This window comes from Xenopus tropicalis, chromosome 8 (assembly GCF_000004195.4).
Source record: "Xenopus tropicalis strain Nigerian chromosome 8, UCB_Xtro_10.0, whole genome shotgun sequence".
Taxonomy (NCBI): Eukaryota; Metazoa; Chordata; class Amphibia; order Anura; family Pipidae; genus Xenopus; species Xenopus tropicalis.
Genome location: NC_030684.2, coordinates 37,055,786 through 37,077,737, shown reverse-complemented (window position 1 = coordinate 37,077,737; position 21,952 = coordinate 37,055,786). Strand labels below are relative to the sequence as shown.

The 21,952-nt window shown below is 41.5% G+C and overlaps 2 protein-coding genes across 8 annotated transcripts in view; one reads left to right on the top strand and one right to left on the bottom strand.

Annotated features, from left to right (window-relative positions):
* LOC100486764 (phosphorylase b kinase regulatory subunit alpha, skeletal muscle isoform-like) overlaps positions 1 to 21,952 on the top strand; it is a 59,029-nt gene that overhangs the window by 11,555 nt on the left and 25,522 nt on the right. Inside the window, exons 2-3 of one of the 7 annotated variants that reach the window (XR_004219501.1) lie at positions 5,224 to 5,330; positions 7,085 to 7,331. Coding sequence is in view for 1 of the 7 variants with exons in the window: in XM_031890665.1 (XP_031746525.1) it covers positions 5,224 to 5,330 (107 nt within the window). In the remaining 6 variants the exon portion in view is untranslated. The other 6 variants (XR_004219496.1, XR_004219499.1, XR_004219498.1 and 3 more) reach the window with 6 other exon arrangements.
* On the bottom strand, positions 12,280 to 14,317 carry LOC116406532 (cyclin-O protein B-like). The gene has a single exon (XM_031890642.1). The coding sequence runs from the start codon at positions 14,182 to 14,184 to the stop codon at positions 12,847 to 12,849; it is 1,338 nt and encodes a 445-aa protein (XP_031746502.1). The 5' UTR covers positions 14,185 to 14,317; the 3' UTR covers positions 12,280 to 12,846.

Below are 21,952 nucleotides of genomic sequence, written 5' to 3'. Positions count from 1 at the left end.
TATTGGGTTTATTTAATGTTTAAATATTTGTTAAATATTTTGATACTGACATGGAAATACTACTTTTCCAAATATGAATATAGATAGTTACCTATAGGCCATGTTGATGGTTTTTCGTTAACAGGTTTGCTTTTTAAGTAATTGTTACTTGAAGTTTCTAAACCTGACTGTCCCTTCTCAGCCTGACAGTTTGGCCAAATTTGACCATAACATATTGTATGGCTCTCACTGAATTACATTTTAAAATATGTGGTGTTTATGGCTCCCTCAGCCAGAAAGGTTCCCGACCCCTGATTTAAACCCTATATTTTATGAAAAACAGTACAAAGACAGCATATTGAATGTTGAATCTGAGAAACGTTGTGTTGTATTCTATTTATGATGTCAGCGACACATTTCAAAAAAGTTGGGACAGAGTGGAAAAGTTGTGTATTGCTAAAGAACAGGGCCGGAACTAGGGGTAGGCAGAAGAGGCAGCTGCCTAGGGCGCAAACACTGGGGGGGGGCGCCAAGCAGGAGCCTCTCCTGCCTACCCCTAGCTTCTTTTTCATTGCCCCCGCTGCTTGTCAATAAGCGGTGGGGGCAATGAACTTTCGCGTAGCCGCTGACCCCCCCCTCCCCCGGAACTGCGCATGCGCGCTGAAACGCGAGGGGGGGGAGGTGCAGGGGCGAGGTGGCCGACCGGGTTGCCTAGGGCGCCCGGTCAGCTTGGCCCGCCCCTGCTAAAGAAGACAAAATCCCAAAGAGGTTGGGTCTCTCAGAAATAAAGATGGGGAGGGGGGTACCCAATGTGTGAAACACTGCACGGGCAAATATTGCAACAATTTAACAATACTGTTTCTCAACATCATTTTTTAAGAATTTGGGGAGTCCATCATCTACAGTAAATCAATTCATTAAAATGTTCAGTGAATCCAAATAAATCTCCGTATGCATAAAACAAAGCGAAAGAAGTTGATACTGGATAGCAGTGATCTTTGGGCCCTCAGTTGGCACTGCTTTAAATATGTTATCACTGTATTGTGTGGGAACATAGTTTGTCTCTGCATCCACAAATACAAAACTGTCCTGTGCTCTGACCAATCAAAATCTGAATTTCTTTTTGGAAATCATGTACACCAGGTCCTCCTGAGAAAACACTGATATCCCCATGTTTGAGAGATTCCTTAATCAATTATAGTTAAGAAGGCACTTTTTAAAAGAAAAACAAACGAAAAACAGTTTGCACACTAGATGCCCTGAGGTCTGTGGGAAATATTTTATATATATATAGAGATATAGTAGCAACCAGTGTGAGGCACATTCATGCCCACATAATTCCTTGTGGGCAGCTGTGCTCTCCTGTGCAAGCTGTATAAAAGCACAGAGCAATACAGTGGGACAGACAGACTGCAGGGAATAGCTCAGACAGACAGGGGGCAGGCAGAATCTCTCTATCCCTGTGCTGTTTACGGTGCAGCTTTTAACCCCTTTCTGCTGGTTTTATATAATTCTAATAATTAACAGCCTCCCTGGATTTTCCTGCAAACAGTAGGTTTGCCCACTGTTAATAAATGAGCCTTAATGAAATGTTCAGTGGCCGTATAAATGTAAAAGGCTGCAGGCCAAGTCATACAGGGCAGGAAGCTCTAAACATCAGGCATGTATTATAATATTAAAGGTGTCCCACATACTGCAAATTATAAAGAGGAGTTCTGGGCTGTGATTTTGGGGAAAGCACTTATTTTCTGTGCAAAGGGGAATCCTGTGTAAAATGATTGGCAAGTACAAGAGGAGCCATTCAAACCCCTGCCTGGAGGAACACTGAAGGGGACATGTTACCTTTTGTCACCCTCACCATGTAGGCAATAACGAATAAGATTTGGTGCCTGTTTTCAGTGTGAGCTACAGAGGGCTGGTAACTATAAAAATTACACTTTTACTTTCTACATTTGAGTATTGGGCACATCCTAACGATGCCAGCCAATCACAGCTCTAGATGCGGTTAGCCAATTACAGTTCTGCTGCCTTCACACAGGGAAAAATATACTGCAGTCCCCTCTCAGGTCCACCTAACTGCTGATCGCTGTGCTGAGTACCTCAGGCTCTGCTATGCAGCCAGGGAAAGCAGCCAGCAGAAGGGTGAGATGCTGGTTAGCTGGCCCAAGTGAGGGTTGGTGTAAATCTTTATTAAAGCAGTACAAAATGCAACTTTGGATCTTTAATAACCCACACTAATAGCCCACACTCCAGTTGGGGGAAAAAATGATACTTTGGCCAGAAAATGCCGATAGCAAGTGCTATGCCACCTACAGTTTCCAGGGTCCCAGTTTGGGCAGCCGTGTTGGGACTATTAAGCACATGCATGTGAATATAACTGGCAGGCTCTTGGGCCATTCACTCTGAAGTTATGTGAGCAAGCCGCTGATTTCTGGTAAGCACGTTGCTCTGCAAATGGTAGAGAAAAATTTGACTTCAGCTATAAAGGATGCCGATCCTCTCTCCCTTAGTGTGCTGTAGCACTTGCTTCCCTCATTCCCCGGGGCCTTATCCCCAACTTCCACTGATGTGTATTGCTGGCTGTGATTGAGCCATTAGGAACAATGTGGGAAATTATCTGATTTCTTTACAGGACCTCACTATAGATTGTAAGCTCTTTAGGCAGGGTCCTCTTCACCCCTTGTATCGGTTATTAGTTGCTTTATATGTTACTCTGTATGTCCAATGTATGAAACCCACTTATTGTACAGCGCTGCAGAATATGTTGGCACTTTATAAATAAATGATTTTTCTTGAACTTTTGGCCACTTTTTTACAAGAGACAAGCAGCATGGGAGCACATGGGTTTAATAGGGTGTTTATTTGCAATTTTTACAGTAATCTTACAGGCATATCTCTGAAATATGCTATTTATCCATTTTCTTTATTGATTATAGTGGCACGTGTGGAATTAATATGCTAGTTTTGCATTTTCTGGTGAAAATAAACTGGCACATCTAGGGTTAATATACTCTTCCATTTTATGTAGGGATTATGCAGGCATATCTGGGGTTAATATGGTGGCACACCAGTCCAACACTAGGTGAAACAGAGGGAATTACATGGGTTGATATGATGTGATATCAGAATACAAGTGCTCAGTGATGTAAATATAGAGGGAGCCGACCCCGCAGCCATGTGGGAAGGGGGGCAGGGGCTACTGCAAGTGCACATACCCAAATGGCTGTAATTTAAGGCAGAGCCTGTGAGGTATCAGCAGGGCAAGGGCTCAATGATGTACTTTTATATGTGCCAGTAATAGAAGCCTTTATTGGAAGAGCTGCTTTGGCCTAAAGCTCTGTTCTGTGGAATGCACTTTCCCAAGTATATGTCACACTGTGATGCTTGTGCATTTGGGACAGGTACTAGAGCCATAAATAGGCAAAGGGCACTTGCCTAGAGCTCACCGGGACAGCAAAGTAAGGGAGTTTTAGTGCGGAATATAAGCTGCTCCATTCATACAGTTTATTGTGGCTGCAGCACATTTTCTCCCTCACTGTTTCCTGTTGGATCGGCACCTGTATGAAACCCAACCCTCCTGATCCTCTCCGACTGGATACACAGTAACAGCGCAGCTATCCACATAAAAGGAAGCAGGAGGTTGGACTAAGCAAGTGCACCCTATACAGCTATAAAGAGTGAGCTCTGGCGCCCCCCTGTGGCGCTGGGCTGAGCGATCCTCACATTGCGGGGAACTGTAGGGTCGGAACCATGGTTTTCGGAGGGCATCTGTGGCACAGAGAAACTTCCGGTCCTGGGCAAAATGGAGGAGTCGCTGCTTCTGGTTTATATTTACAGCGCCGAATATGTAGAATTGTGTGATAATGTGCAGAGCAAAGTGCCCCGGCGGGTGAGGGTTAATTTGAAGTGCTGGGGGTTGCGTTATATAACTGGGCAGGGGGGGCATTATTACACAAACAATATATGTCTCTGAGGGGACATGTAAGGAAAAGCCGTAACGCTGCAATAAGGAGAGAAGAATCCAAGAGCCAGGGCTGGTTTTAAGTTGTCTCTGGCCCCCTGGCATTGCAGGGGCTTCTGGTTTAGGGCATTAAGTGTTAATTTCTGTACATATGTCAGGGGGTCAGTCCTGAAGCCCCCCCAGCTGTTGTAATGTGAAAGTGTGTTAAGGTGGGTGGGAGTTGTTGCACTACAATATTATGAGGCTTGGTTGGACTGGTTTATATTATTATACCCTCCAGATGGGAATCCTGGCCTTCCTGCATTCCCAGAGACCCTCTTATTTCCACCCTTGGCCCAGCAATTGAGCCTGGGGAGTAATGGATATTTATAGGGATACAGAACTAGGGTTACTGAAATACAGGATAATGAACACAGGTAGATGGTAATCAGCAGATATAAGACAACATTCAGTGCTAATGGATAAAGCAAATGAACAGTGGCCAATAATGCAATTAGCATTATAACAGGTGTCGTGGGTATAGTTGCCCTTGTCGTGGGTGACTAATCTCCCTGAAATGGCATCCCACTGGCTAGAATGTAAATCGCTGGTGGGATGGCATACGTGGCGCAGCGATTTGCCAGAATCACCTTGAGAGGCAACTTCAGCGATCACTGTGCCACATATGCCAATCCCACTGGCAATTTACATTCTCGCCGGTGGGATGCCATTTCGTGGAGATTAGTCGCCCGCGACAAGGGAGATTTGTCATGCGGCGACTTATCTCCCCGTCTGCCACAGTCCTAAGTTACCAATATTTGTGTTCAGTAGGCAGTATATGCAATATACAAAAGATGCATGTGGGCCAACCTGATATTCTATCGCACTGATTTACGCGCGTGTGAGAGTAAGAGAACAGCAATACAGTGCACTGCCACCTTTTTATTGTTGTGATCATTTGGGAGGACACCCCAGACAATCAGAGCAGCAGTAGGCTGAGCTTCAGCTCCCCTTCACGCCCTCATCTGCTCATGTACTACACACTGACCGATATGGTGCATTAATAGATATTTTCTAACCCAACTGATCCCATAACCAACCAGTATCTATAATACACGTGATAATCATAATTTGTGGGCCGCCAATCACCTATTGAAATTTTTATGAAAGAAATTTATGTGAATGGCCAGCAGGAACAACTTTTTTCAGTGTTAGTATTATGATGCAAGGTTATGTCAATTATAAATAAGATATAAGATTAAAATGCATTGCACATACAAATCATGTTTTTTTTTCCTTCCTAGGCCAGCATGGTGCATTCATTAATAGAGGCATATGGGCTGCTCAAAGAGATGGGGTGGGGTCAGATACTGCCATTGTGTCAGTCACTCTCAGAAAGAATTATACCCAGGTACTATTTGTTGTGCAGCTATCAGTAATTAGTTGCTAACACTATTGCTATTGCACTATTGCTGACTATTTTGATCATGATTTTTAGTTTTTAAAAACTATTTTATAGTTTTTAACCTAGATTACTTTTATCTCATGGAAAATACTGTGGCCATGGCACTTTAAGGGCATGCAAACCCTCAGATCAAATTAATGTAAGACTGATTAGGGTGCACTTTTAATTGTCATTAATTATCAGTTATAATGAATGCCAGGATAGCCTGCCATGCCCATGTATTAGCTTCATTCTTTTCTGTCATTTTATTTATTTAGGGTAGTGAAGCCAAAGGTTGCATCTATGGAAGAAATGGCTGCACGATCGAAACGGCACATGCATAGTTTATCTATTGCATATAATAGAGACATTTATTTTTTTAAACTATTATATTGGTGGGAAACCTTGTTTTTGTAAAGTCAAACCACTTTGAAAGGACCTCAGAGAACGGTGGACACATATGGCTTTGTATCCAAAGAACTAAACCATAGTAGATGCATAGCTTCTTTTTATATGCACCAGGGAGAGAGTAGTAAATCTATGTGCAGGATGGTAGCTAATACTACAGCATTTAATGCTGGTTTGAGGCCTACTATCTAAAGCTCTAAAACTCCTGGTGCCTTACACATTGGGTATGACATTCATTTATATAGTAATTTATTATTAATGTAATAATATGGTTTGGAACAGTTACCTAAGATTTGGCCCCTGTTCTCCATCACAATGCAATGCATTCTGGATTATGTAGTTCCTGCATGCCATCTAAGCTGCGGAGAAGTTGTTACAGTTTGCAACATCAATGTTTTAGTCCCTTCTCCCCTGCCAGGATTTCAAATGATGCAGAAAGAGAAGAACTGTTTTGCCGCTGGATTTTATCTTATATAGAGGTTATTTATATATACTTTTTAAAGAAACAGATTACATTTATAGGTATATTAGAGGTTTCTTATGCTTGAAAATAGCTTATGGTACTTTTAAAAACTGCTGTCCCATCTTGCTTTTTGGCACAGGTTATAGGTACAGAGCAAGTGTCTCACAGATTACTTGGCAGGATAATTTACCCTTTTAAAAATCTACATTACTTTGAATGCAATGCTGCCTGAGCTTATCTGCTCTGTTTAAATGTAAGAGTTAAGGGCCGTGTCAGATGGGGAGATTAGTTGCTGCGTGACAAATCTCCCTTATCGCGGGCGACTAATCTCCCTGAAATGCCAATGTATATCGCCGGTGGGATGGCATACGCAGCGCAGAAATCGCCTAAGTTTCCTTTCAAGGCAACTTTGCTGATTTTGGGAAATTGCCGCGCTGCATATGCCATCCCACCGGCGATTTACATTCTAGCAGGTGGGATTGCATTCCGGGGAGATTAGGCGCCCGCAACAAGGGAGATTTATCGCGGGCGACTAATCTCCCCGTCTGTCACGGCCCTATGGAAGTTTAGCTGATGCAAAGCAAACAAACATGTCCATATGAAATCTGACCTCTAATGTGTCAGATAATAAATGGTAACATATGAAGGCACTAAATGTAAAGGATGACAGACTTTTGCAAATACCCGCTTCCCTTTTCTCTGCCATTTTTTCATGCCCATATTTCCTAACCCTTACTTGAAACAGCAATAATGTACTATGAAATAATGGAAATTGGGGTAAATATGTTATGGCCATATCCTGTTGAGGTACAGCTAACATGGTTTTCTCTTTCATCTCTATCATTCACAGAAGGTGCTTGGTGCGGATGACACCATGTTGAATGTTGATCCAACGGCTGGTATTTGCCATTTGCTCTATGACAGTGCCCCCAGTGGACGTTTTGGGACAATGACTTATCTCTCTAAATCAGTAGCCATCACCCTGCAGGAGTCCTTACCCCACAGCGGATGTTCCATGCAGTGACATATACAGTCTGTTTACACTAAAGTTGCTGGTATCCTGAGAGCCACTGTGAAGGAGTAACCAAAAGTAATGGGTAAGATGTGCAAATATCAGCACTAGTCTTCAAGTGCAGGCACTAGCAGTGCTTTCTAACATGATTTTTACATAAGGATTTTGGACCTGCTATATGATCCTGATACTTCTGCATATCCTAGTGAAAGAATATATTTAAAGAAGCAGACACGCAAAACAAATCAAATTGTTCAAGGAAAGTATACTTCAAAGTAAAAATCTAACATAAAAGGAATATACGTATACCCTATACAACTGAAAAAGTTATACAACACAATCAGTTTAGATATGAAAATGTAAAAGGAGATCAATTTTTCTTTGACATAGCAAAAAGAAAAATGTCTTATAACCTGCATAGCTGGCAGAGGGACTTGGTACTGTTAATCCCAGTGTAGTTACCAAATTGCAGTAAAAATGAAATTTTTCTATAGCAATTGAACTCCTAAAGCAACTGTACATATCTTGATGGAAGGAAGACCAGATCAGTTATACCATTGTACACTTGAAGTTAGCACTTAAAATTCTGTTCCTGTGTGACATTTATGGATGCACCAGATCCAGGATTTAGTTAGGCATTTAAACAAATCCTAACTATGTTCACAGTAGCTAATTTTTTAGTTTCTGCAAATCTGAATAAAATGCTGAAAGGAGAAAGGTGGGAGGTGCCAAGTTGCCACCCTGTCTTTAATTCTATTTGGTAACCTCAGACCACAGGCTGCCACTCTTTTTTTTTCCCATAAAAGCACTGTCCCTGGGTACTTTACTTCTCTCCCTGCTTCTATGGTGCCCCTGCATTTCCTGCATTACCCTAGGCCTAGGTGATCACATGTGCAGGAGTGAAATCTTTGCTGATTTCAGTGATCTACAAGTGTACAGCGTGCTGGGACATTGGAAGAGTATAGCAAATGAATAGTACCTGGGGCTGTGAATTTCTGGAAAACAATGAGGGGTGCTGCTGGGGTCTGAAATAAGTGGCTACTAAAATCACTGGAGGAGGGAGGGCAGATAACTTGCCACACCTCAGTGACTCTCCCTTTCCTTGTCCTTTATTATCATGTTACAATTGGCAGAGACACAGTTTTCAATATACAATATTAATGGAGGATCCTCTGATTTACATGTTAAAATTAGGTTTAGGGTTTGGTATCCATCTAAAGCTTTTGCAAAGGATTCAGTATCTAGCTGAATGCAAAAATTATGGATTCAGTGTATCCCTTTTACAAAATTACTGAAGGTGGGCAAATTTGCTCTGGTATAGTAACCCATAACAGCCAGTTACAATTTTGATGTGCATGTACAAGATGTGTATGTACCTCCAGTGTAGAGATTTCTGTTTGTCTGGGATCAGTTATACCATCTATTGCAGTAAATGCACTGAGATCTATTCTTGTAAAGACTGCTGTACAATTGCTGCTTCCAGCACCCTTCCAGTACTTCTAGCATTGTATCTGTTACTCGCCTCCTTCAACCAACAAGTATACAGCTACAGTGGGTTAAAGGGGTGGTACAACTTTAAGTTAACTTTTAGTATGTTATAGATTGGCCATTTCTCAACTTTTCCTCATTTTTTATTTTTTTTATAGTTTTTTAATTATTTTCCTTCCTCTTCTTCCTCTTTGATTCTTTCAGCTGGGGGTTATTGACCCCAATCGGCCAAAAAACTATTACTTTCTGAGGCTACAATTTTATTGTTGTTGTTTTTTATTACTTTCTGTTCAGGCCTCTCCTGTTCATATTCCAGTTTCTCATTCAGTCTACTGCCTGGTTGCTAGGGTAATTTAGATCCTAGCAACCAGATAGTTGCTAAAATTCCAAACTAGAGATATGCTGAACAAATAGCTAAATATTTACAAAACTAAAGATAATTAAAAATGAAGATTGCAAATTGTTTTGGAATAGCCCGTTACAACATACTAACCCTCTAGAACATACTAAAAGTTCATTTAAAGGTGAACAACCCCTTTAGATGAGTAAAAGCCATATGTTTAATGTTTTTCTGGTATGGCCAAGTCACCAGACAAGTGGATCTTTATCCAGTTTAATCACACACACAGTGTGGGTGAATTGGGCAGATCTAAATGTTTGTCCCTTAAGCCAGCAATCAAATCACATGCAGCCATCATTGTAGGCCTTGGCCAATAGGATTCTAATGCAAGATAGCTTCATATTGTTCAAATGTGTCCATTATCTTCCATATATGTGTACAAACATACCATTTTAGGGAAATAATGGAAAACCTGCCGCCCTACAGATGTGGTTGATGGAGGCTGAAAATTATGGTTCAGCAAGTTCTAGTGGGCTGCACATAGGATTTGCCCGTTTTAGGGCTTTCTCTGAATTCTTTCTGATGCTGGTTTCATTTTAATTATTTCTCCCCATTTTCATTTGGAAGATTTTTTGTTGTGTCTCTTTTTATTTTACCACTCCATCCATTTTATTTATGAACTTGTGTTTTGCAAGAACATATAATTGTTACTTCATATTGTGCTTTAGTGAATTCTATACTGTTTTTTGACCTTGTGATAATTTATCCAAATAGACATAAAAGTTTTATGTTTAGGAATATATATATATTTTTTTTTTATTGGCCTTATGCCTCTGCAGAATGAGACATGCACGGGCCTCTGGAAAGGATACATAATGCTTCATATTTAATATAAACATAAGCTGCAATCTGCTGTCATGGAGGCATCTCCTATTACGCTGGGAATTCTGGGTAAAGAAACGGCAAAATTTGCAAACTGCACTGTTAGGAGATGAGCCATGTTGATAGTTCTCTTGCAATATTGTCAGCAATTTGTATGTATATTTTCCCTGAATAATACTGTTTTTATTGAAACACAAAAGTTCTTTAAAAGTTAGAAAATGCCAAGGGAGGCAATTTCCAACAATTAAGCCAGACCACCATGAGTAATAGGCTTTACTTGCAGTGATCTTAATGTTATACTTTAGTAAGTCATTTTTGGGAGATTTGTTGCGCACGATAGTGCAGATTTAACCATCGGCGATAAGTCTTACTGTGTGCCATCACTCTTAGGGCTGTGACACGGGGAGATTAGTCGCCCGTGACAAATCTCCCTTGTCTCGGGCGACTAATCTCCCCCGTGTGCCACAGCCCCTAGGGTGAAGATACACAGAGCTACTTAGTGGCAGCTACTTGTCATGGCTACTAAGATAGGCAATGCTGTTCATTCACTGATAGTTGTCTCTACGTGTGTTTTAGCAGAGGGAATTCTCAGTATTGTCTATGGCAGGTATTTTCTGGTGTTTAGTAGCCATGAAAAAAAAGCTGATACTAGTAGCTCTGTGTATCTTGACCCTTACAGCCATGGTACAACCTACTGCTTAGGCAGATTTCCAGCCACAAGTGAAAAGGGCAGTTCAGCATTCACATACCAACATTGCTGTGAGTATATCACAAAAGAATATTATTTTTGAAGAGGCCTATATATTGGCACATATGCAGCAAAATCAAAGCAAACACCTTAAAGAAAAGGTGAATATTGTCACAGATGCTTTTTTTTTTATTACATAGTTTCCTTTCCCTAAACAGCTGCCATCCTCAATAATATTATTGCTAGTATTATTTTAATTTGGAGACCTAAAACTATATTTTATTTCGAAAAGAATAACTAAAGTTCTATATTTTCTTGCTATTATGTTTTTTTTGTGATGATTGTAAGATGTTTACATTTCTGTTTAATAAAACTGCCCAACACTGTAGTTCTGTGGGTTTTTTTGTTCATTTGTGTAGCCAACACTGTTCTGCTACTAAAAGGAAATCCTGCCTGATTTCCAATTTTTCTTGGCGCTACAGGAGTCCTGTGCCTCCGCTATATGGGAGAGCAGGTACACTGTAACATGGCTGTGCCCAGGGTCAGGACAGGCTGGGCTGTAATACCCCTCCCTGGGGATGTCTCTAAACCACAGTCACTCACAGAGAAAAGGTTAATAGGTTTATTTTCAGAACACTGTAACTTTAAATAAGGTGCATAATATTGCAGATGTGTTTGGTCGCTGAGTTGCTGGGGGATCCTCACTTATGTGGCAGTTTCTTTAGAGCCCTGAGAAAGACTTCCTTTGGCTTTCCATGTCCTGAAAAGAGCAAGCTTTGTTGACAAGGACTCCTTTTGCTTCTGCACCCTAAACAGAGCATGTTTTCCTGCCACTGGGGTTTCCCCACTAACTTCCCACACACAATAATCTCTGTGCCTTCACCCTACTCTCTGCTTCTCCCCAGCACTGCCTCTGCAGGCCTTCCTTCCTGCCAGCTCACTGGGGAGGGGATTCCTCCCTGCACAGACACACCCAGAGGGAAATACGGGCCTACCGAGCCTCCCTGCATTTGTATGGGCATATTTTGTTTAAAAAGGCAAAACATCCGTTTCTATTACATTGTGCCTATGCAAGTCCCAAAATGTGTTGTGGCTGCCATGTACTTTACCTCTTACTGCAGACAAATCTCTCTCAGAACTGACCATAGAGTTTTATTGTAAACCCTCAGGCAGAAGTCATGTTCAGCGCATAGATGGGCGCAAAGCATAGATTGGTTAAGCTGGGACCCTAAAAAGCATTTGTACCAGCTCTTGTTTAAACTAGAAGGGCAATTTCAGTTTTTTCTATGGCGCATTGGCCCAGAATTTCTCCATGTGCAATTGCACAAAGGTCTATTTCACTGGCGGGTTTCAAAATGCTGGGTACCCAACCCCCCCCCCCCCCGCTAATATTTTCCTTAGGCAGATTGTAAAGGGAAACAATGATGTTAATTAGGCATTTAGATTTATTTTATTATTATAATCTAATAAAAGGGTAAGTCTGCCTCATAGAAGGAATGGCACTGCTCTGTTACTACATAAGACCATTTATTACCCAGCTAATATACCTAATACTAATATATCTAACTAATACTAATATACCTACTAATTTGGTTCCCAGAACCCATAAATAATGATGCAGACAACAACTTTATGTTAAATATGTGAAGATCACAGCTTTATTAAAAATATAATTTATGAAATGTGATGCTCACTGTAGGGTTATCAGATCACTGGAAATCAGAGGGCACATATAGAAAGAGCTGCACGCTGCAATATAAATGCACCTTCTATACGTGTCCTCCCATCACCAGAGGGTCTGGTAACCCCACCACATAGAGCTGTTTGATCCCAAGGAAGGCAAAAAACCTAGAGAGAAGCTTGGGCCAATCTGCTTCACTAGAGGCAAAAATTCCTTCCTGACTCCTAAATGGCAATCGGAATTATTCCCAGGATCAATACGCCTTATGGAGCTTTGAAAGAGTTAATAAATGTACAGTAATGGATAAATACATGTTTGCCTCGGTTTGTCTGTAGGGAAATGTGTTCATAGGTGATTAAGAGTGTATGGAAAGTGACAGCACTGCTTGATGATGGTACTGGGTGCCCTGGCAATGTCACCCCCCCATGGTCCAGAAATAGTGATCCCCAATACTGTCACTTGTATTAAATGGTAAGTAGTATGGACATTTAAGCCTCAGTGTGTGTGTGTGTGTGTGTCTATCAGTAAGGAAATATATATCCGTATGGGTGAAGGTATGGCAGTGTATGCATGTATGGGTGCCAGTAGCAATCTGGGGGCATGTATGGGTGCCAGTATGGAGGTGTTGGCATGTAGGGGTGCATGTATACTTGCCCGTATGGATCAGTGGGCCAGTATGTGTTGTGTAGCACATAACCGGCCCCTTCCATGTCCTGAGAATGGCTGGATCTTTCTGCCATCTCTAAGTGCTGGGAACCTGCTGTGTCCCTGGATGTTGATGCCACCTCTGGTGTTCTCTCTCTGCCTTCAGGTAGATGTTGGTTGGTAGGTGTTGCTGCAGGCCTCGTGGTGGGAGGATTAAAAGATGGAAATATTTCTGGATAAACTCCTGGCAGCAGCGGATGTAAAAAATAGTGGCCTATAGAGACTAGATGGCAGATCTTTTCCATGCACTCCTCAATTTGGTGTTCTGGGAAGTCAGTGGGGGCCACTTTGACAGGGTTGTTATAATCAAACAATTTGTCTGCCACATTGAGGCAGCACAGTGCCATGAGAGATGGTTGGTGCATGTAGAAGTCTTGATGTTGGTTCAGGCACAGTGCTGCGATGCCTCGGGCAGCGGTTAGGCTTTTGGCTGCTCTTGTGAGCTGGGCAGGGGAACACTCCTTCTTGGTCAGTCTCAACAGGGAGAAGTGCTCCAAAAAGAAATCGATGGTTGGTACCCCCAGGCGAAACAGCAACTTCCTTAGGATGGTTCTCTCCAGGTGACGCATTTCAGCTGGTGTCATTCTGTAGTCAAACAGAGGTAGGAAGAGCTTGGGGGGGAGGGGGTACCGTAATTCAGCCACTTTGTAAGCCATGTAGAGGCAAGTGGCTCCCACTCTTGTTAGGGTGTCGGGGTCAGTAGGAGTGCAGGACACATACCGCTCCAGGAAGTTGATACCCAGGCACAGGGTCTGAAAGTCCAATCTCAGGTACCTGTGCACATTAATCATTAGGGTGGTGATGTGGTTCCAGGATGCAGCATTTATTTCCTTTTGATTTTCTAGGAAAATTTCCATCTGATAACCTCCCTCCAGGCCTTTTTTATAGAGGTAACACTCCTCTCCATACTCCCTGAAGGTCTGCAGGGCATCAGCCAGGTTGGTCAGGGTGTTCCATGGCTCCCCCTCTGGCACCGGTTCCTCAGCTGTAGGGGTGCTGGTCCCACGCAGATCACCCTGGGGCTTGGCCCTTTTGAATTCAGGGCTGCACCCAGGGGAAATGATCTCCTCTTCTTGCTCTTCTTCTTCTTCTCTTCTTCTTTTTCGCTTTTCAACGCTCTCCATCATTTCACTTTTCCAACGAGTCTCCATCATTTAGCTCCTCTCTCACCAACTGTCACAAAAGACTGTTGGGACCAAGTATCCGTTATCCACAAGTCACCTCTGCTCTTCACTGATTGGCTGGACATGTAAACAACTGATAGGCTGAATCTGAAGTACAAATGCTTGAGTTGCTTTGTCAGTTAACTTCTCCTTTATTTCTAGTGCTTTGCCTTGTACTTCAGCCTCTTCTCTTATATGTGAATAAACCTCTGTAGCTTTGAGAAAATCTGATATCTAAGCTTATTTAATGCAAAACTGATCCACATATAGATTTTAAATATACACATAGTTTACCATAAAGTGACAGCAGATATATCTCAGGGTACAAATGCTTGCTCTCAGAATCACAGCTTTTCATTCTCATAATTCAAGAAATCTGTGCTAATTTCTTGTTTTTAGTTTGCTAGATTCAGGCGCAAGTGCAGCTCCTCGTATGGAGCCACTGCCAGACATAACGCCCCGCCATTATCTGCCTATACAGCTGTACAGACACAAATTCCAGGCCAGCGTGTGTATGTACATTTTAGAAGAACTGGGTAAAGTTACCAGTCCATTTGTTCTTTTAAATGCAAGTTGTTGGTCTGCCCTGATTGCAAGTGGTTGATAGTGATGAGCAAAATTTTTCGAGCATAATTTTTTTTATGCGTTTCACAAATTTTTTCCACGATTTGCAAATATTTTGGCAAAGTGAAACTTGACATATTCACATTACCAGTGGCTGGCATTTAAATGAAATGCAATAAATACAACCCTTTTGCTAAGCTAGTAGTACAAAGGCAGCCTGTTATGCCCAACAGATGCCAGTTTTGCTTCTGATCTATATAAATATATATATATATGAGTGCCCAATGTGCCAGTATTTATTTGCATATGAATTAACTGTTTTTCAATAATGGGAATAATTATTTAAATTGTACAGTAAGCAATAAATGAACTGCGTTAGGTAACTTAAATGGATTCTGTCCTGATTTTCATGGTATAGTTTGTATTCCTATATTACTCTGTAATGGCAATATATTTGGCACCCTCCAGTGCAAAAACTGTACCAGCCTAAAATAAATCATCCCTAGAGCTATAGGACAAGATGGTGGTGCTCTGTTCTGTTAGAGATATCAGTGTAAAGAAGAGCAAAGGTGACAACAATAGATTTATAGCAGGGATTTATATTCAGTGTCAGCTCAGAATATGACTTAATGCAGCTTTGATAATTATACATTGATAATAATTATACATTGATATGATAAATATAGAGATTAGACTGCATTCCACATATATATGTTATGTGTTACCTCCATAGGCCAGTATGGTGAGGCAGCCCCAACGATCAGAACAGCAGGAGGTGAAGCTTCAGTTCCTTTTCACACCATCATCTGCCAATGACCCACACACTGACCAATATGGTGCATCAATAGATACAATTTTCAAAGCCAACTGATCCCTGAACCAACCAATATTCTAAGTACATGGATAGTGATTGTGATTTGTGGGCCCCCATGCTATGCTTATCACTCACACACCATGTATAATGTCCTTACTGTAATTTGCCATTAGGATCAAGCGTGAGTGTTATAATTAAGCTGGTGACGGTGCCATGCAGTGGTTGCTCTGATATTTGCAGGCTGTGTATGCACACACAAAATAGTGTGCTCAGTATTTATCAAGTGTAAAAAAAAAAAATTATAATAAAAGCACAAATCCAAAACGTTGCCATTTTAAAGCTGGAGGGGTCATGTAGCAGTCAGTGGGACTTGTCCTTATCAAATTGTAAAATCTTTATTCAGTTCATGGAATTATAGGTTTTCATGTTCAAGTTCATGAAAATTCTTACAAAAACAGGGATTTCTAGGTTATGTATTTTTATTCGTTCATGCTATTTTGGATTTTTTAATAAATGAGTCAACATTTGTTCTTTTTTAATTTGTTTAGATTTTACTTTGGCTGTTCAGAAGTTCACAAATGGGTTAGATGTCTATATTTCATTCAACAATATGGTTTAAAACTCCAGCTGTTTGTGTAAAGCACAAGTCACAGTAGTGGTTGCTGTAATCAAAAGGTGGGTATATGCAGGCCAACCAGGCACAGTATCTGGGGGACGGATCATACTCTTCATTCAGATTGAAACAGCAGGAATTGGAACAGCAGGAAGTGTTGAGTTGCCTTATTCAGACAAATATTCTTTAGTACAGCTAGAGTTATTATATACTGTATTATAGAGTTATATATACTGTTTATATTGTATTCAGTGTTAAGCCCATCTTCTGTATATTAGCTCTTGATTTCAGTTGCCATACAATGTAGGATTATATTTGTTAAGGAGGCCAAACACATGCAGATTTTAACTGCAATTCAAGTCTTTTAGACCAATTTGGCAGCTTATCTGTCCGTGTATGGGCACCCCAGACAGGCCTAAAACTGGCCAGATCTCAATCGGGCAGGTTTGATTTGCTGTCAGATTGGGGGCCGCATCAAATCGTTGATGCGGTCCTCAGTCCAACGGCGCCTATGCCCGCCAGTTTAATTTCATTGTTTGGTCCTAGATGGGCATATCGGGATTATTTGGCCACTATAGGGCATATCCGGAAACAATCCACTCATTTGGCGACCTCACCAAAGCAGATCGCACCGTGTATGTCTTTAAGTATTTATAAAAATGTCTGCAGCAACGCATATGTTTGCTGTTAATCATGGGACTGTGTGAAAAATATTAAGAGACCGGTGCCACTAAAATTGAAAATGATTATCCCTTTACTACCCTACACAGTACACAGCAATTCAGCCTCAAGTCCCTGAATCATTGAACATACTTAACCTTGAGTTTGATTGACCTGGCCCCGTTACTTCCAACTGCAACAGACAACCAGAAGTGACAGTGAAGCAAACACTCTGGCCTGTCCTGTTTGAATCAATATCTGAAACATGCCTTTCTGTTTTTAGTAAAATAATAAAAAATCAAGTCCATTCAGCACGTTAATGCCATGCCATTTTCCATGGCTAGTGTCCCTATCACACTAATGACTGAGCCCCACCTTCGTCCTTAACTTGCCTTTCAGACCCCAATGCCACAGCCTTTCACCTCTGTTTGTTCTTGGATGTATCTGATGGTCAGCAAGGAGGCAGCATACTGCATGTGCTCTATTTCCTGTGCTTGGAGTCTCATCAGCCCTATGCCATAAGCATCATTATAGGGCTTTAGTTTGAGTTTGTGGGTCTAGTTACACAGAGAGAAAATTATAAACTCTGGATAGGCAGCTTGATAGTGACTTGACTTGATTTGAGCCAATAAAGGCATGTGTAGATTTGGTTGATAAACCCCAATAAATAAATGTGAAGTTATCAGGATGTATTCTAACTATTCTTTTAATAATAATAAGCATGTATTTTTTAAACTGATAATAGCATGTTTTTAATAGGAATAAATATGTTTTCCTATTTTTTAAACTAAATACTATAGAAGGGATTATAATTATACCCCCATCTTAAATTTAGATTTGGCAAATTGACTGTAGGAAGGCAGTTTTATTAACAATGCTAAAGATTAAATATCATAGCTATATCAAAGCTAGAGAGTAATAGCCTTCAATAAAGGCATAATGCATTTCCATTTGATAAATGGTAAGATCACAATATAAGGATATCAGCTTCCTTTTCACCCTCCTCTAGGCCTTCAAAATGCAAAGTCAAAGCCCTGTAGAGAAGCAGATTTGCTGGTGACCTGTTATAAAGCAGATCTTATTTGTTTGCTATGCATGACTTAACCTGGGGAAATCTAGCGCATTTTACTTATTAGTGCATTCACATGGTGAATAATGTAAAAATCAGTGCAAAATACAAAAAAGGAAGTCACTCACGATTCAGTAGGTGCAAAATACTGCCTCCATGCAGGTTTATTGGAGTAATCAGTAAAAAAGGAATACGGAAGTTTCGGGAACCTCTCATTCCCTTTTTCAATGTAGCATTGCCTAAATGTAAAAATCAGATATTATTTACACCAGTCCCTGCCTCATGTTGTTAGCCTGTTAGCTCATACATTTAGAGCTCCGATTGTCCAATTATTGTATAGAGTGCTACCCCTTATCCAGAAACCAATTATCCAGAAAGCTCCAAATTACAGGAAGCCCATCTCCCATAGAATCCATTTACAAAAAATAACTCTTTTTTCTCTGTTACAATAAAACAGTTCACTGTACTTGTCACTAACAAGTTTATTACATCCATATTGGGTTTATTTAATGTTTAAATATTTGTTAAATATTTTGATACTGACATGAAAATACTACTTTTCCAAATATGAATATAGATAGTTCCCTATAGGCCATGTTGATGGTTTTTCGTTAACAGGTTTGCTTTTTAAGTAATTGTTACTTGAAGTTTCTAAACCTGACTGTCCCTTCTCAGCCTGACAGTTTGGCCAAATTTGACCATACTGCCCAACCATCTGGGCATGTATGACAAGTCGGTGAAGGGGATTTAAAAAGATAATACACCTCCTGCTGTTCTGATCACCTGGGTGGCTGGCCCAAAGAATGGAACAATACAAGGTGATGCTGTACAACCCTGTTTCCAAAAATGTTGGGACACTGTGTAAAATGTAAATAAAAAGATAACGGGATGATTTGCAATCATTTAAACCAGGGGTAGGGAACCTATAGCTCGCGAGCCAGATGTGTCTCTTTTGATGGCTGCATCTGGCTCGCTGCCAAATCTTTCATAAAAAAAAAATAACGGGGCGTTGCCTGTACTCGGTGGATAGAAGACGTGTTCTAAGCCTTAGAACACGTCTTCTATCCACCGAGCGCAGGCCACGCCCTCCTCCGCATCGCACCCTGCATCCTTGGGACCCACCCTACCTTGCCCCGCAGCATCCGCGGCCAAACATATTGTATGGCTCTCACTGAATTACATTTTAAAATATGTGGTGTTTATGGCTCCCTCAGCCAAAAAGGTTCCCGACCCCTGATTTAAACCCTATATTTTATTAAAAACAGTACAAAGACAGCATATTGAATGTTGAATCTGAGAAACGTTGTGTTGTATTTTATTTATGATGTCAGCGACACATTTCAAAAAAGTTGGGACAGAGTGGAAAAGTTGTGTATTGCTAAAGAACAGGGCCGGAACCAGGGGTAGGCAGAAGAGGCAGCTGCCTAGGGCGCAAACACTGGGGGGGCGCCAAGCAGGAGCCTCTCCTGCCTACCCCTAGCTCCTTTTTCATTGCCCCCGCTGCTTGTCAATAAGCGGTGGGGGCAATGAACTTTCGCGTAGCCGCTGCCCCCCCCCTCCCCCGGAACTGCGCATGCGCGCTGAAACGCGAGGGGGGGAAGGTGCAGGGGCGAGGTGGCCGACCGGGTTGCCTAGGGCGCCCGGTCGGCTTGGCCCGCCCCTGCTAAAGAAGACAAAATCCCAAAGAGGTTGGGTCTCTCAGAAATAAAGATGGGGAGGGGGTACCCAATGTGTGAAACACTGCACGGGCAAATATTGCAACAATTTAACAATACTGTTTCTCAACATCATTTTTTAAGAATTTGGGGAGTCCATCATCTACAGTAAATCAATTCATTAAAATGTTCAGTGAATCCAAATAAATCTCCGTATGCATAAAACAAAGCGGAAGAAGTTGATACTGGATAGCAGTGATCTTTGGGCCCTCAGTTGGCACTGCTTTAAAAATGTAATCACTGTATTGTGTGGGAACTTAGTTTGTCTCTGCATCCACAAATACAAAACTGTCCTGAGCTCTGACCAATCAAAATCTGAATTTCTTTTTGGAAATCATGTACACCAGGTCCTCCTGGTTAAAGAGGAGAAGGAGTATCAATGCACAGTTCTAAAGCCTCCATCCATAAAGGTATTTGGCTGCATTAGTGACATGGCAAGCTGGGGAGGAACTATTAATGCTAAAAGATATTTACTCGGTTTAAAGCAACATATGTGTGCCCCTGTCCCAGCTTCAAAGGCTGCATCAAATTCAAACCAATCATATCTTGTCTTTGTACTGTTTGCAATTAGATATAGGGTTTATATGATTTACATATATATTTATATTTTACAGTTACCCATTTTTTAAAAAAACGGGGGTTGTATATATGCAGCACCTTGTACAGCATCTGTCTATTTGAGCCAGGGGTTGATTGGTCAGGCCTTCAGAGTGCTGCACCTAAATCAGTGTCAGACTGGGGCACCAAGGGCCCACTAGAGAGCCGGGTATCAAGGGCCGACCAGCCAACTCCCTAATACATTTTCATCTTGCTGAGAAAACACTGATATCCCCATGTTTGAGAGATTCCTTAATCAATTATAGTTAAGAAGGCACTTTTTAAAAGAAAAACAAACAAAAAACAGTTTGCACACTAGATGCCTGAGGTCTGTGGGAAATATTTTATATATATAGAGATATAGTAGCAACCAGTGTGAGGCACATTCATGCCCACATAATTCCTTGTGGGCAGCTGTGCTCTCCTGTGCAAGCTGTGTAAAAGCACAGAGCAATACAGTGGGACAGACTGCAGGGAATAGCTCAGACAGACAGGGGGCAGGCAGAATCTCTCTATCCCTGTGCTGTTTACAGTGCAGCTTTGGCAAGTAAACCTATACAAATTCCTCACAAATAACCCCTTTCTGCTGGTTTTATATAATTCTAATAATTAACAGCCTCCCTGGATTTTCCTGCAAACAGTAGGTTTGCCCACTGTAAATAAATGAGCCTTAATGAAATGTTCAGTGGCCATATAAATGTAAAAGGCTGCAGGCCAAGTCATACAGGGCAGGAAGCTCTAAACATCAGGCATGTATTATAATATTAAAGGTGTCCCACATACTGCAAATTATGAAGAGGAGTTCTGGGCTGTGATTTTGGGGAAAGCACTTATTTTCTGTGCAAAGGGGAATCCTGTGTAAAATGATTGGCAAGTACAAGAGGAGCCATTCAAACCCCTGCCTGGAGGAACACTGAAGGGGACATGTTACCTTTTGTCACCCTCACCATGTAGGCAATAACGAATAAGATTTGGTGCCTGTTTTCAGTGTGAGCTACAGAGGGCTGGTAACTATAAAAATTACACTTTTACTTTCTACATTTGAGTATTGGGCACATCCTAACGATGCCAGCCAATCACAGCTCTAGATGCGGTTAGCCAATTACAGTTCTGCTGCCTTCACACAAGGAAAAATATACTGCAGTCCCCTCTCAGGTCCACCTAACTGCTGATCGCTGTGCTGAGTGCCTCAGGCTCTGCTATGCAGCCAGGGAAAGCAGCCAGCAGAAGGGTGAGATGCTGGTTAGCTGGCCCAAGTGAGGGTTGGTGTAAATCTTTATTAAAGCAGTACAAAATGCAACTTTGGATCTTTAATAACCCACACTAATAGCCCACACTCCAGTTGGGGGAAATAATGATACTTTGGCCAGAAAATGCCGATAGCATGTGCTATGCCACCTACAGTTTCCAGGGTCCCAGTTTGGGCAGCCGTGTTGGGACTATTAAGCACATGCATGTGAAGATAACTGGCAGGCTCTTGGGCCATTCACTCTGAAGTTATGTGAGCAAGCCGCTGATTTCTGGTAAGCACGTTGCTCTGCAAATGGTAGAGAAAAATTTGACTTCAGCTATAAAGGACGCCGATCCTCTCTCCCTTAGTGTGCTGTAGCACTTGCTTCCCTCATTCCCCGGGGCCTTATCCCCAACTTCTACTGATGTGTATTGCTGGCTGTGATTGAGCCATTAGGAACAATGTGGGAAATTATCTGATTTCTTTACAGGACCTC